The sequence below is a fragment of the Porites lutea genome, chromosome 4 (assembly GCF_958299795.1).
Source record: "Porites lutea chromosome 4, jaPorLute2.1, whole genome shotgun sequence".
NCBI lineage: Eukaryota > Metazoa > Cnidaria > Anthozoa > Scleractinia > Poritidae > Porites > Porites lutea.
This window is the reverse complement of record NC_133204.1, coordinates 7,287,387-7,300,780: the sequence shown is the minus strand read 5'-3', so window position 1 is coordinate 7,300,780 and position 13,394 is coordinate 7,287,387. Positions and strand designations below refer to the sequence as shown.

The 13,394-nt window shown below is 39.3% G+C and overlaps 1 protein-coding gene across 1 annotated transcript in view; it reads left to right on the top strand.

Annotated features, from left to right (window-relative positions):
• Window positions 1-13,116, top strand: part of LOC140935550 (uncharacterized) — a 26,005-nt gene extending 12,889 nt beyond the window's left edge. Inside the window, exons 2-3 of the mRNA XM_073385110.1 lie at window positions 3,985-9,021; window positions 11,631-13,116. Coding sequence (XP_073241211.1) covers window positions 4,002-9,021; window positions 11,631-11,692 — 5,082 coding nt within the window. The 5' untranslated portion in view covers window positions 3,985-4,001 and the 3' untranslated portion in view covers window positions 11,693-13,116. The remainder of the gene's footprint in view (window positions 1-3,984; window positions 9,022-11,630) is intronic.
• Window positions 13,117-13,394: the final 278 nt, after the last annotated feature.

The following is a 13,394-nucleotide window of genomic DNA, read 5'->3' as shown; positions in this document are numbered from 1 at the left end:
AAAAAAAACTTTTATCTGTTAATTTTTTCAGCTAAAAATAAAATAGTCAGCACAATCACATTTAACTTCTTGGGAGATCTCGAAGGTTATTTCTTTTGGCGTAGAAGGTAAATTTTTTCGAAAAGACGGTGACACGATGTTCTACTAGTTTTATTATTTTTGGCTAGGCCCGCTCTAAATTTCTATTTTTCCGTTGCCTTAATATTTTGCTCGGCAATTTCCCCCGATTTTCAGTACATAAATCTTTAAAAACAAAAGCAAACAGCCAACGAGCGAGGACATCAGTTTTCCTGGTTTATTTTTTACAAAAAGCGAAGGCAAACAACCAGTCTGTTAACACTGAAAATTCCTTGAACAGCGATGCAATATTTTTCGTCTAATACTTCAGAGTTGGCGATTGAGGTTTCTTTCGCAGTGAGCCTCCGCTTGCGTACCCCGTTCAGAGAAGTCATTCCCGGCTAAACTTTCAAATGAAACCAGTTTTAAGATGGACAGTATTTTGATTTGCAACAGTTTGTTGGTAAATCAAAAGGCACCTTGTTCGCGTCAACAACTTGCAGAGGGATTCAACTCCGCGATACACTTACTTTCCGTAAATAAAGCAAATCCTGAGAAGATATGAACAACCATATGAATTTTCAGAATTTCCATGGCACATATTAAGGCATATTTTCCTACCATAAGACCATAAAACAATAAAAAAGACAGCAAAATCGACCTTTTCTCTCCGCCGACGACGGATCATTCACGAAAACAACCACGCGAGGAATAAGCACTTTCAACTTCCGGCGTTTCCGACAGCCAATCAGATCTTGTGGCTTTGTTCTAACAGCCAATCAGCGTTACGGCCAAAATCTGGCCGTAACGAGCACAAACGTGAATGAGTTTGGATCAGGCCCAATTTTAGCGGTAGCCGTTAGAGAGAATGTATGAGAACCGCTCAAATTGGGCCTGATCTCAGATTAGCGCCGGAGTAGCCAAAATCTGGCTATTTGGGCCTCACAGCGCATGCTCTTTGATCCAACCAAAACTTTTTGCTTCTTTTATATCTCCTTCATCGCGAAAGTCTTGTGCTGCTTCGGTATTACAACTGAAGAAATTCAGTTAACTCCCTTGAAGAATTTTCAAGGATCCAAGGCTCTTGTGGTAGCTGCTGAGAAAATACCGTTAAACGTTCCCAATCACAGATTTGAGACCTGAAGTTCGCATATGCTTGACAGTTGATTAAGTATTTCTGTGGACTACTTCACGAGGCGGTATAAAGTGAAAATCGAACGGCTTGTTAAGATAAACGTATCGAAATTCCAATAAAACTTTCCAAAATATGAATTTAGCGTCCTTTTATTTATGTTTGTTCATGAACATTAACACTTCAGCGAAGCTGCTTTGAAATGCGATATCGTGGGAAAAGAAGACATCTATAAATATCTAGTCGCATTGTACACGTATCACTTTAGGGAACGATTTACAGTCGACTCCCTCCCGGCTGCAGCCCCCCATTTTTTTGGAGCAGCAATAGAAAATTTGGGCAAAGCCAGTTTTTAAGTACGTTTTCATGTTTTTCATTTACTATTATTATTATTATATATATTTTTTATTTTTCATGTTTTTTTTTCATTCTTACTCTAATTTTATTATTTTTCATGTTTTTTAAATTTTAACCTGCCTGAAGTCGGCGTAATATTCCAGTTACAGTCACACCAGACAGTGGTTGCCTAGCACATGATGAGCTTCTGGTTATTAGGGAAGGGTATCATATGTTGATTTACATATTTGCATTTTTTTGTTGTTCGGCACTGCACTAGCTGGAATGGGCTATTTCCGGTCGTGAATTGATTAGAATAAACTTCTGCATAACTTTTTAGGGCCATCTTCGCTCGTAGAACACTGTATGGCAGATAGCATCAGGGTCTGAAAGTGAAGAACTGGCTGACTAATTCTCATTTTATATTACGAGAAGAATCTTATTTTTTTTCAAAAAAAAAAAAAAATCTATCGAGCGGTTTAAAAATTATTTGCTGATTTGTTAAAGTAGACCGAACTGTTTACAAAACCACTAACAAGAGCGCCTCGATACATACTAATCAAATCCTTCTTTCTAGCAATTGGCCGGAGCTATCTCCACGATCTTTCACACACGTTTTTAAACCACTATAAGGTGAAATTGCATGGTCAAAAGTGCTTCGTTTGCTACAAATAACGGCCAAACATCGAGATTTTCCTGTTGTACCGTATTTCTAACGATAAAAACTTCATCCCAAAATATCTCGATAACGCTCTTACTGATTCCGCTTTAACTTGAAGAACATCGAGGTGACCGTATTGGAGAAGACCGACCTAAGATTTCGAGCAATCCCGTAATCCCGAGGGCTCTTTTTGGCATCCCACCTCCCGCGCATACTTTTAATCCCGAATCCCTCCCTGATTTTGCAGTAAAATCCCGAATCCCGAGCTTCAAACTAGGGAAATCCCGTATCCCGGGAAACCTATTGTAGACCCTCTAACATCAATCGTGCTTGTTTTGACACAGAAATTAGGAGAAACGCAACACTCGATCACGCACAAATTCAATTATACAGATACCAACAAAAGCAAAAACTCTTGGTCACATTAAGAATAACTGTAAGCTCTAGGATTCCAAGTAACCAAACCTTATACGGTAACTTTCCTTAGTACTCTATTTCTCTCAAGTTTGTATTTGAGGCTTCCGCAGAAGCCGCTTTGCGTTCTCGAAGCCTCGCCGCTTATTTGTCCTTTCGCCAATGAGACTTTGAGATGAACTTGTGTGCGAAATTCTCAAAGTTCCTGTTTTCGTCGGACGAGTCTTCCTTATCCTAATCCGAAATTTAGACTTCCAAAAAGGAGTGTTACATTAAACAGAAAGAAATAAATCTTTAAAGAGACTTTGTGAATATGGACGAAAATGCTTTAAGTAATGTTTAATAAACGAGCACCAGTATTTTATCGGGCTTAAAATCACAAGCCGATGGCAAGCGATTTTAGACCCGATAAAACACGTGGCCCTAACCTATTTATATCTGTGCTGGTTATGTTCTTGATTTGCGTTTTTCAGATAAAAGATTCAACCGATTTCTATGATTTTTGGCATCCTTAATAAATAATAATGGAAATTTAAGAAAATGTTGTTTATTTTCTTGTAGAGTTTAAAAACCTTTGAGATATCGGCATATATTTAAAACCGCATGTATACAACTTCGAAATCCTACGACAGATTTTTCCCTAACTTCAGCAAACAAGCCTCAGAGCTCTCCAGTTTTACATCTGCAAGTTTGAAGGCAACCGTGATCTTAGAACTCGCTGCACAAAATGCTGGTCAAATTTAACCTTAAAATGCTACGATAACACATTCGTGAAAGTTAACGCACAAATAGAAGAAGAGTGCCGACATACTATCTCCTATCTGAAAGGACATTCCTACCCAAAGCTTTTTTGCAAGAAACTGAGTAATCAGAAACCTACGGCGAACAAAGTTAGCACTACAGGAAGAACAACTTTATGTTGAGTGCGCGGTATATATTAAAGAACTTCTATTCATCAAACTTACTTTGTATTTGTCCCTCTCATTTGGAAACAAATCTTAACAAAGCAAAATATAGCATCTACGAAAAACTCTCAAGAGTTTTTAGCGTCGCAGGTTCCCGTTTTGAAGAAAAATAAGGCCACCAACTCCATTACTTCCAACCATCCATTTTTCAGCTGCAATGAAAACCCTTGTATTTGGTAATTTATTCAAGCTTTTTAGAGTTGCAATCACATTCGCACGGGAAGTTTACCACTTGAGGATAAAGATGAAGACAAATATGACAATCGTCTTATTCTTCTCATTATCCCCAAAAGCAAACTGCCCGTGCGAATGTTATGGTAAATCTTACATGAAAGCTTGATTACCTTCCATAAGAAGTTTAACTGTTCAGTTAAAAAGACGTTAGACTTTCTTACTCTTAAAACATTTTTTTTCTCAAGGTTAAGAAATAAGCGTCATGGACAACATCATGGAGATTCTACAGACCATTCATCTTGGTCAAGTCGTTGCAACTTTCCTTTTCAACACTGGACGTATTATAAAAGCAGTACACATCTTTAACGAATGTTTGGTGCTCCTTAACGGTAAAGCCCTAGAGACAATCAAAGAACTTACCACACCACTTGTTATCAAATTTTACCTTATACTTCTTGATGGCTATACTCGTGTGTACGATCACACCCGTGCGATAGAATGTGGTAAAACGCTTCTAGTGACACTACACAATAGAGGCCAAATAGAAGTAGAAGGGATGACATTACTGAAACTAGCGAACATCTACTATAAAACAAGCAAATACGAGGAAGCAAAACAGTTTTACGAGAAGGCACTCAGCATCATGATTCAGACCGGAAATAATCGCAGAGTTGGAACATGTTACGGAAATCTAGGAACCGTGTTTCTTTCTGTTGGTCAATATACCAAGGCTGAAGAATACCTTCAAAAAGCACTAGTGATCAGAAAAGAAATCGGTGACAAAGAAGGAGAAGCAGCAGATTACGGAAATCTAGGAACTGTGTTTCAATCTGTTGGTCAATATACCAAGGCTGAAGAATACCTTCAAAAAGCACTAGTGATCAGGAAAGAAATCGGTGACAAAGAAGGAGAAGCAACAGATTACGGAAATCTAGGAACTGTCTTTAAATCTGTTGGTCAATATATCAAGGCTGAAGAATACCTTCAAAAAGCACTAGTGATCAGGAAAGAAATCGGTGACAAAGAAGGAGAAGCATCTGCTTACGGAAATCTAGGAACTGTGTTTCGATCTGTTGGTCAATATACCAAGGCTGAAGAATACCTTCAAAAAGCACTAATGATCAGGAAAGAAATCGGTGACAAAAAAGGAGAAGCATCTGCTTACGGAAATCTAGGAACTGTGTTTAAATCTGTTGGTCAATATACTAAGGCTGAAGAATACCTTCAAAAAGCACTAGTGATCAAGAAAGAAATCGGTGACAAAGAAGGAGAAGCATCTGCTTACGGAAATCTAGGAACTGTGTTTAAATCTGTTGGTCAATATACCAAGGCTGAAGAATACCTTCAAAAAGCACTAGTGATCAGGAAAGAAATCGGTGACAAAGAAGGAGAAGCAGCAGATTACGGAAATCTAGGAACTGTCTTTAAATCTCTTGATCAATATATCAAGGCTGAAGAATACCTTCAAAAAGCACTAGTGATCACGAAAGAAATCGGTGACAAAGAAGGAGAAGCATCTGCTTACGGAAATCTAGGAACTGTGTTTAAATCTGTTGGTCAATATACTAAGGCTAAAGAATACCTTCAAAAAGCACTAGTGATCAAGAAAGAAATCGGTGACAAAAAAGGAGAAGCATCTGCTTACGGAAATCTAGGAGCTGTGTTTAAATCTGTTGGTCAATATACCAAGGCTGAAGAATACCTTCAAAAAGCACTAGTGATCACGAAAGAAATCGGTGACAAAGAAGGAGAAGCAGCAGATTACGGAAATCTTGGAACTTTGTTTAAATCTGTTGGTCAATATACCAAGGCTGAAGAATACCTTCAAAAAGCACTAGTGATCAAGAAAGAAATCGGTGACAAAGAAGGAGAAGCATCTGCTTACGGAAATCTAGGAACTGTGTTTAAATCTGTTGGTCAATATACTAAGGCTAAAGAATACCTTCAAAAAGCACTAGTGATCAAGAAAGAAATCGGTGACAAAAAAGGAGAAGCATCTGCTAACGGAAATCTAGGAGCTGTGTTTAAATCTGTTGGTCAATATACCAAGGCTGAAGAATACCTTCAAAAAGCACTAGTGATCAGGAAAGAAATCGGTGACAAAGAAGGAGAAGCAGCAGATTACGGAAATCTTGGAACTTTGTTTAAATCTGTTGGTCAATATACCAAGGCTGAAGAATACCTTCAAAAAGCACTAGTGATCAAGAAAGAAATCGGTCACAAAGAAGGAGAAGCTACAGATTACGGAAATCTAGGAACTGTGTTTAAATCTGTTGGTCAATATACCAAGGCTGAAGAATACCTTCAAAAAGCACTAGAGATCAGAAAAGAAATCGGTGACAAAAAAGGAGAAGCATCTGCTTACGGAAATCTAGGAACTGTGTTTCAATCTGTTGGTCAATATACCAAGGCTAAAGAATACCTTCATAAAGCACTAGTGATCAAGAAAGAAATCGGTGACAAACAAGGAGAAGCATCTGCTTACGGAAATCTAGGAACTGTGTTTCAATCTGTTGGTAAATATACCAAGGCTGAAGAATACCTTCAAAAAGCACTAGTGATCAAGAAAGAAATCGGTGACAAAGAAGGAGAAGCATCTGCTTACGGAAATCTAGGAACTGTGTTTAAATCTGTTGGTCAATATACCAAGGCTGAAGAATACCTTCAAAAAGCACTAGTGATCAAGAAAGAAATCGGTGACAAAAAAGGAGAAGCATCTGCTTACGGAAATCTAGGAACTGTGTTTATATCTGTTGGTCAATATACCAAGGCTGAAGAATACCTTCATAAAGCACTAGTGATCAGGAAAGAAATCGGTGACAAAGAAGGAGAAGCAGCAGATTACGGAAATCTAGGAACTGTGTTTAAATCAGTTGGTCAATATATCAAGGCTGAAGAATACCTTCAAAAAGCCCTAGTGATCAGGATAGAAATCGGTGACAAAAAAGGAGAAGCAGCAGATTACGGAAATCTAGGAACTGTGTTTAAATCTGTTGGTCAATATACCAAGGCTGAAGAATACCTTCAAAAAGCACTAGTGATCAGGAAAGAAATCGGTGACAAACAAGGAGAAGCATCTGCTTACGGAAATCTAGGAACTGTGTTTAAATCTGTTGGTCAATATACCAAGGCTGAAGAATACCTTCAAAAAGCACTAGTGATCAGGAAAGAAATCGGTGACAAACAAGGAGAAGCAGCAGATTACGGAAATCTAGGAACTGTGTTTAAATCTGTTGGTCAATATACCAAGGCTGAAGAATACCTTCAAAAAGCACTAGTGATCAGGAAAGAAATCGGTGACAAACAAGGAGAAGCATCTGCTTACGGAAATCTAGGAACTGTGTTTAAATCTGTTGGTCAATATACCAAGGCTGAAGAATACCTTCAAAAAGCACTAGTGATCAAGAAAGAAATCGGTGACAAAGAAGGAGAAGCAGCAGATTACGGAAATCTAGGAACTGTGTTTAAATCTGTTGGTCAATATACCAAGGCTGAAGAATACCTTCAAAAAGCACTAGTGATCAGGAAAGAAATCGGTGACAAAGAAGGAGAAGCAGCAGATTACGGAAATCTAGGAACTGTGTTTCAATCTGTTGGTCAATATATCAAGGCTGAAGAATACCTTCAAAAAGCACTAGTGATCAAACAAGAAATCGGAGACAAAGCTGGTGTTGGAGCTGTATACTTAAATCTGGGAAAACTTTGTCGAGAATTTCAACTTATTGCAAAGAGTCGAGAATTTGCTAATAAAGCACTTAAGATAAGTTATGAAATAGGGGACATTGAAATGCAGTTTAGCAGCCACCTTACCATTGCTGTGAATGAGTTAGTGGTAGGAGGAAGCATTACTGAAGTTCTGCGAAATCTGCATGAAAGCATTCAGAAGTGCGAAGAAATGCATGATTTTTTAAGAGTAAAAGATCAATTCAAAATTTCTTTTTTTGATGAGCATGTGTCCCCTTACCTTCTTCTTTGTAGGTTGTTAATTGCTACAGGCAGTTATTATGAAGCTCTTTACGTTGCCGAGCTTGGACGATCCAGAGCACTGACAGACGTACTTTCAGATAAGTACTGTGTGGAAAAAGGGGTATCAGTCAACCCACAGTCATGGATTGGTATTGAGAACATTATGAACAAAAATGCACTTAGTTCTTGTCTTTATGTTTCCTGCTTCGGGGATAATATGTACTTTTGGATCCTCAAGCCAAACAAAATTATAGTTTTTCGACAAACGAGACTCGATGAAAGTGCAGGTAAAGTGTTTGGAAATCAGACATTTGGTGGCTCTCTTGATTTACGTCAAGACCAATGCGAAGATCGATCATTATCTTCATGTGTAAGTTCCCCGCTATCATGCAAACAATCTCAGAGTCACAGCTTCGAATCTTTGCGTCTTATCGAAGAAGAGGAAGTCGAAAATCACGACTCTAAACCTTTAACCCTTGCTGATGGTTACAACATGATAGTCGCTCCTGTAGCTGACTTACTCCAAGAATCAGAAATCATTGTTATACCGGATAACTTGTTGTATCCTATTCCTTTTGCTGCTTTAAAGGATGGTAATGGAAAGTATTTATCGGATACTTTCAGGATTCGCATTGCCCCTTCCTTGACGACTCTCAAGTTGATTCAGCTCAGTCCAGCAGACCACCATAGTAAAACCGGTGCACTGATCGTAGGGGAGCCAGACGTTAGTGATGTATACTACCAAGGAAAAATTCTATATTTAATCCCACTGCCTTGGGCGAGAAAGGAAGCAGAGATGATTGGGCGACTGCTCGGTGTTCATCCGTTGCTTGGAAAGGATGCAACTAAGCAGGCAGTCCTGGAAAGCATGCATTCAGTAAGTCTCATTCACTTCGCTGCTCATGGCTATGCCGAACGTGGGGAAATAGCTCTTTCCCCTGTAAGCTCCTGCGGAACTCCACACGAAGAAGACTACTTATTGACGATGGCTGAAATTTCACAAGTTCGACTAACAGCCAAGCTGGTTGTCCTTAGCTGCTGTCATAGTGCAAGTGGTCAGATTAGAGCCGAGGGGGTTGTTGGAATCGCTCGAGCATTTCTAGCATCTGGTGCACGCGCCGTGCTGGCGGCGCTGTGGGCTGTAGATGACAAAGCTACCATGTGGTTTATGAATCGTTTTTACGAGCACCTTGTTCATGGTGAAAGTGCCAGTGAATCTCTTCATCAGGCCATGAAGTCGATGAGAGAGACTCGCTTTTCTGACGTCATGCAGTGGGCACCCTTTATGCTGATTGGAGATAATGTGACATTCAAAGGTTTGTATTTGATATCATTTTTAGGTTTTTTAGTTATCTTAGTCAAAATTTGTGAAATTGATGTTCCTGACACTACGCATCATTTTGAAAAATATTATTCAAGGAGTTATACTGAGTTTTCTTAGTTTTTTGTTTATTGTCTTTTCCAACCCTGTTCATGGAAGGGAGGCAACTGGAGAGAAGGCCGAATTTAATTATTTTCCGATTTTTATGAAATATTTCGTAAAGCATGCTCGAATCTCTAACTAACTAAAATGAAAAGTTGGAAAACGATAGTTGAGATTCCAAAGAGCATACCAAAACAATTTATTAACTAGTAATAGTTGACACTACAGCTGCCCCCGCTCTGTACATTGTCGGTCAATAGTATTCTTGCTCGTTGTGTAAGTCTTTGAAATATACCGATGAAGATTTTCACACATATTTCATACAACAGGTGAGATAAATACAGGAACCCGGCAAGGTTCCATGCACAGTCCCAGTTCGATTTACACAGCTTTGATCAAAACATTCTCTGTTTCGGGAAAGTTTATTCTAAACCATAAGAAAAGATTTAATTAGAAGTTGAATTTTTCGCTATTTCTCTTTCACTTTTTACATTCAGTTCATTTTATTTGCCGGAAAGTGAGCCTTAGAAATCAAAAAGACGTTTGATCAATTCACGCTCGCGCATTCTAGTCTTCTTTTAAACTTTATAGCGGAAGGACATCTGTGAGCAGGGAATAAGTCAGCTCAGAATTTGATTGTAGGTGAATTTCTGTAATCTCCCAACGTTCTGCTATAGTGATAAGCTAGCCGTTGATTCACTTGTCTTGCTTGTTTGGGGCTGAGTCTTATTCCGGTCAAAGATAGAGAAAGAGTGTCTGGTAAGGTTTCCAATCAAAGATTTGTGAACTCGTGCCTGGCAAACTCTCCAAGTGTTTATATATACACAGTTATACGAACCTTATAACTTCATCTGCGCTTAACGAGTGTCTTTTGGTCCATAACTTTCAAAACAACTGCTCCACAGAATGTCACTGATAACACGTAACGCAAAAGAGTATCGAAGTACGACTGCACAATAGATGTCACAAAATCTACCTAAGCGGTCCTTTCGGGATTTCCTGTCTTTACGTCATCCTAACCATTTCGTACTTGCGGGCGCAAACAATAGAAACGTCATCATTACCTACCGATTCCTGGCGGCCCCTGTTCAAGTAAATCGAGATTTTTTCTGGCGTACTGACTGTATATTTCAACTGTAAGTACTTTCGTTAATACACGCGCGAGTTACTAGAGTGCCTCCTCGGGATTTCGCCTTCTGGGCGAAATCCCTGCGGGGGCAATAAATCATAGAGAAGAGAAGTAAGTGTTAAACACACTTTTTCTTGAGGGTGTACCTGATGAAAGAAAAAATGTAGCCTGTACCAGGCCCCGCAACTGAGTCGCTCCGCACGCCTTTCACCGCTTCGTCCTTACTATCTGAGAGCCTGAAACAGGCTAAAAAAAAACGCTGCTAGTATTTTTAGTCTTATAAAGATTCATCCTCAGGGAACCAAAGACAGCGCAGAGGGTATACGTACTAATTACCTGTGGGTGAGAGTTTGAAAGCAGACGGGAAGATTCCCTGGGCACTTAATCTAACCCAAGCAGCTGCAGGAGCATTTGATTTTGGAACTTTTATTTTATGCAGGTATTTTTCTGGCAAATGAGCTAAGGCCAACTCCCTTGTCGATTTCGTGTGTTCTTAAAAGGAGGTTTTTTGTCATCAATCGCCTTGATACTTGTTCCGCCGAGAAGTCGAAAGATTTAATATGCCCCCAAGAAAGTATTGATTCGATTGGGTTTTACAATACGTTTTGCTTTAGTTCTCTTCGTGGTCGCGATTTTGTACCAGAGGAGATGGCTGATATTCTGAGCAATCATTACACAGGCTGCTTGGGCTGCTCGGGCGGCAAGGCATAGCATGGTTGGCTTGATATCAATCTCCTGCTTCAAGCTATAATCTGATCAGTATACAAACAGCAAACGAATCGAAGGAATTTGAAATAAAGTAAAATATTCTCACTGCATACATAATTGTCCGTTGACGCCGGGAATTAAGTAAGAAACTCTTTTAAATTCCGTGGTGTTTGGCCTGCGCGCTCGTGGCATGATGCATTGCGGCCCTTGGTTAGAATTGCTTAGTTTTTTCCCGCCTCTTGACTAGTTCAACGGAGTTCAGTGGAAGTGACTTAGAAGTTTCGCCCTTCCCACCTCCCCTGGTGGCGGTTGACGTCGCTTACTCTCATTATTCGGCATGCCTATTGTCCTGGCAGTCGCTGTTGCCTTCCACAATTTAGTTCTCCGTGTCGGAACAATAGGTATGCGGTGAAAATATTATACGAATCACATTTAAGCTGAAAGTGATACAATACGACTTAACTGAATTTTTAGCATATAAATGATTCCTCAAAATGTAAAGGTTTTGTCATTTGTTTGACTTTGAACAAATCTGTGCCAGATATTTAGGTAAAACATTTAGCGCAACGAGCAACAGAAGCATGTTGATCGATGGCTAAAATAAATCGTGCACAGAATACATACATAAGGGAACCGTCATGATTAGTTTTTTATTTGTATCGCAGGTGCATTTGATAAGAGCAGTTTGAAAGATGGCGAAGGTGCAACGGAAACAAAGAACTTGTAAACTGAGAGGAAACATGTTCAAGTTGACAACTACTGTCACAGTTGTACATAAATGTATATACCTAGGATCTCAATGAAGTATTCTTGTCTGACACCGCAAAGTGAACAGGTGATAATTGTACTGTTTAAAGCAGGCGTCATTTTGATACGTTACGGGGGAAGGTGAAGCATGAGCTAAGCGTGGAGCACAAGGAGAAGGGATAGCCAGGACCAGTTAGTCGTCCTCATAGTGGAGACGTCAAAGTTGTATAGACCTTCTGAACCCACGTCTACTATATTAGTCAGGGCTTCTTTCGTTCTACGTGACTTCTGCTACTCTCGTCAAGGCCTGCCCTTCAATTCACGCTTGCTTCAAATAAGCTCAATTACTTACATGTCTTACATCAACACGAGTATCACTTTGGTTTGATAAACTTTGTAAAGGTACTGATCTTGACAAAAGTGATGAAATGCCAAATAGATATCTAAGTTATAATATAATTTTACTTAGTTAGTTCTGTCACACCATCATTGGTCAAAGGCCTTGGATGAGGGCAAACAGGTGGACGCTGTTTTCCTGGACTTTGCAAAGGCTTTTGACAGAGTGGCACATAATATCCTGCTGCAAAAAAATGTGTAATTTTGGTACCTCCTTTGCGCTTTGAATTGGTATAAGAATTATCTCACCGACCGAGAACAGAGAGTTGTCATAGAAGGAATAAATTGTACATGGTGTGCTATTTCATCGGGCGTACCTCGGGGCTCCTTATTGGGCCCTTTTTTCTTTGTAATTTTCATTGGTGATTTGCCTGAAGTAGTAATGCCAGGAAACTGTGTGTCATTATATGCTGACGACTGCAAAACATCCAGGATTATAAACTGTCCAGCTGATCATTCCGTATTTCAGTCAGGGCCCAGTTGTTCGAACGCCGGTTAGCGCTAACCCGGGGTTAAATTTTAACCCAGGTTTCTTTTTCTTTTTATCAAAAGCACACTATCGGATAATTTTCTGTATTCTTTTTAGAGTATCCAGTCATCAAATTGTAGGCAAAGAGAATTAAACTGAATTTGCTTTTTAAGCTCTCATATCCAGTTGGGTTACCCTAACCCAGCTTCGAACAACCCGGCCCAGATCTCGACAATTTATATGCATGGAGCAGGGGCCCCCCTGGCATGGAGTCAACAAAACCTTAGGCAGTTAAAAGTGAAGAAATGTAAACTAATGTAATCTGCAATCTGTCTTGGAGCACTCATATTGATAAAATATCGAATAAGGCCAACAAGATCCTAGGTCTAAGGGACATGTAAAGGATTTCAAGATGTTTCCACATTGAGAACTCTGTATCTTGCCCTGGTCAGATCACAGCTAGAGTATTGCAGTGTTGTGTGGTCACCACACACATCTAGAAATATTTCTAAGTTGGAGCGAATTCAGCGAAGGGCAACTATAGTTGCTATTTGAAGAGCTATTTAGCTAGAGCTATTTTGAAGACCATGATGATTACGAACAACGAAGAAAAAACCTCAATTTGTTGTCCTTAGAACAACGGCGATTTTTATTTGACTTATTATTCCTGTATAAAGCCCTGGATGGCTATATAAATATTGATCTATCTACATACGTACAGTTTTTCTCAGATTCTGATCGGTATCCTTTAAGGGGAAAAGATGAATGTACTCTTAAAAAGAATTATGCTAGAACTAATACATTAAGTTTAGTTTTT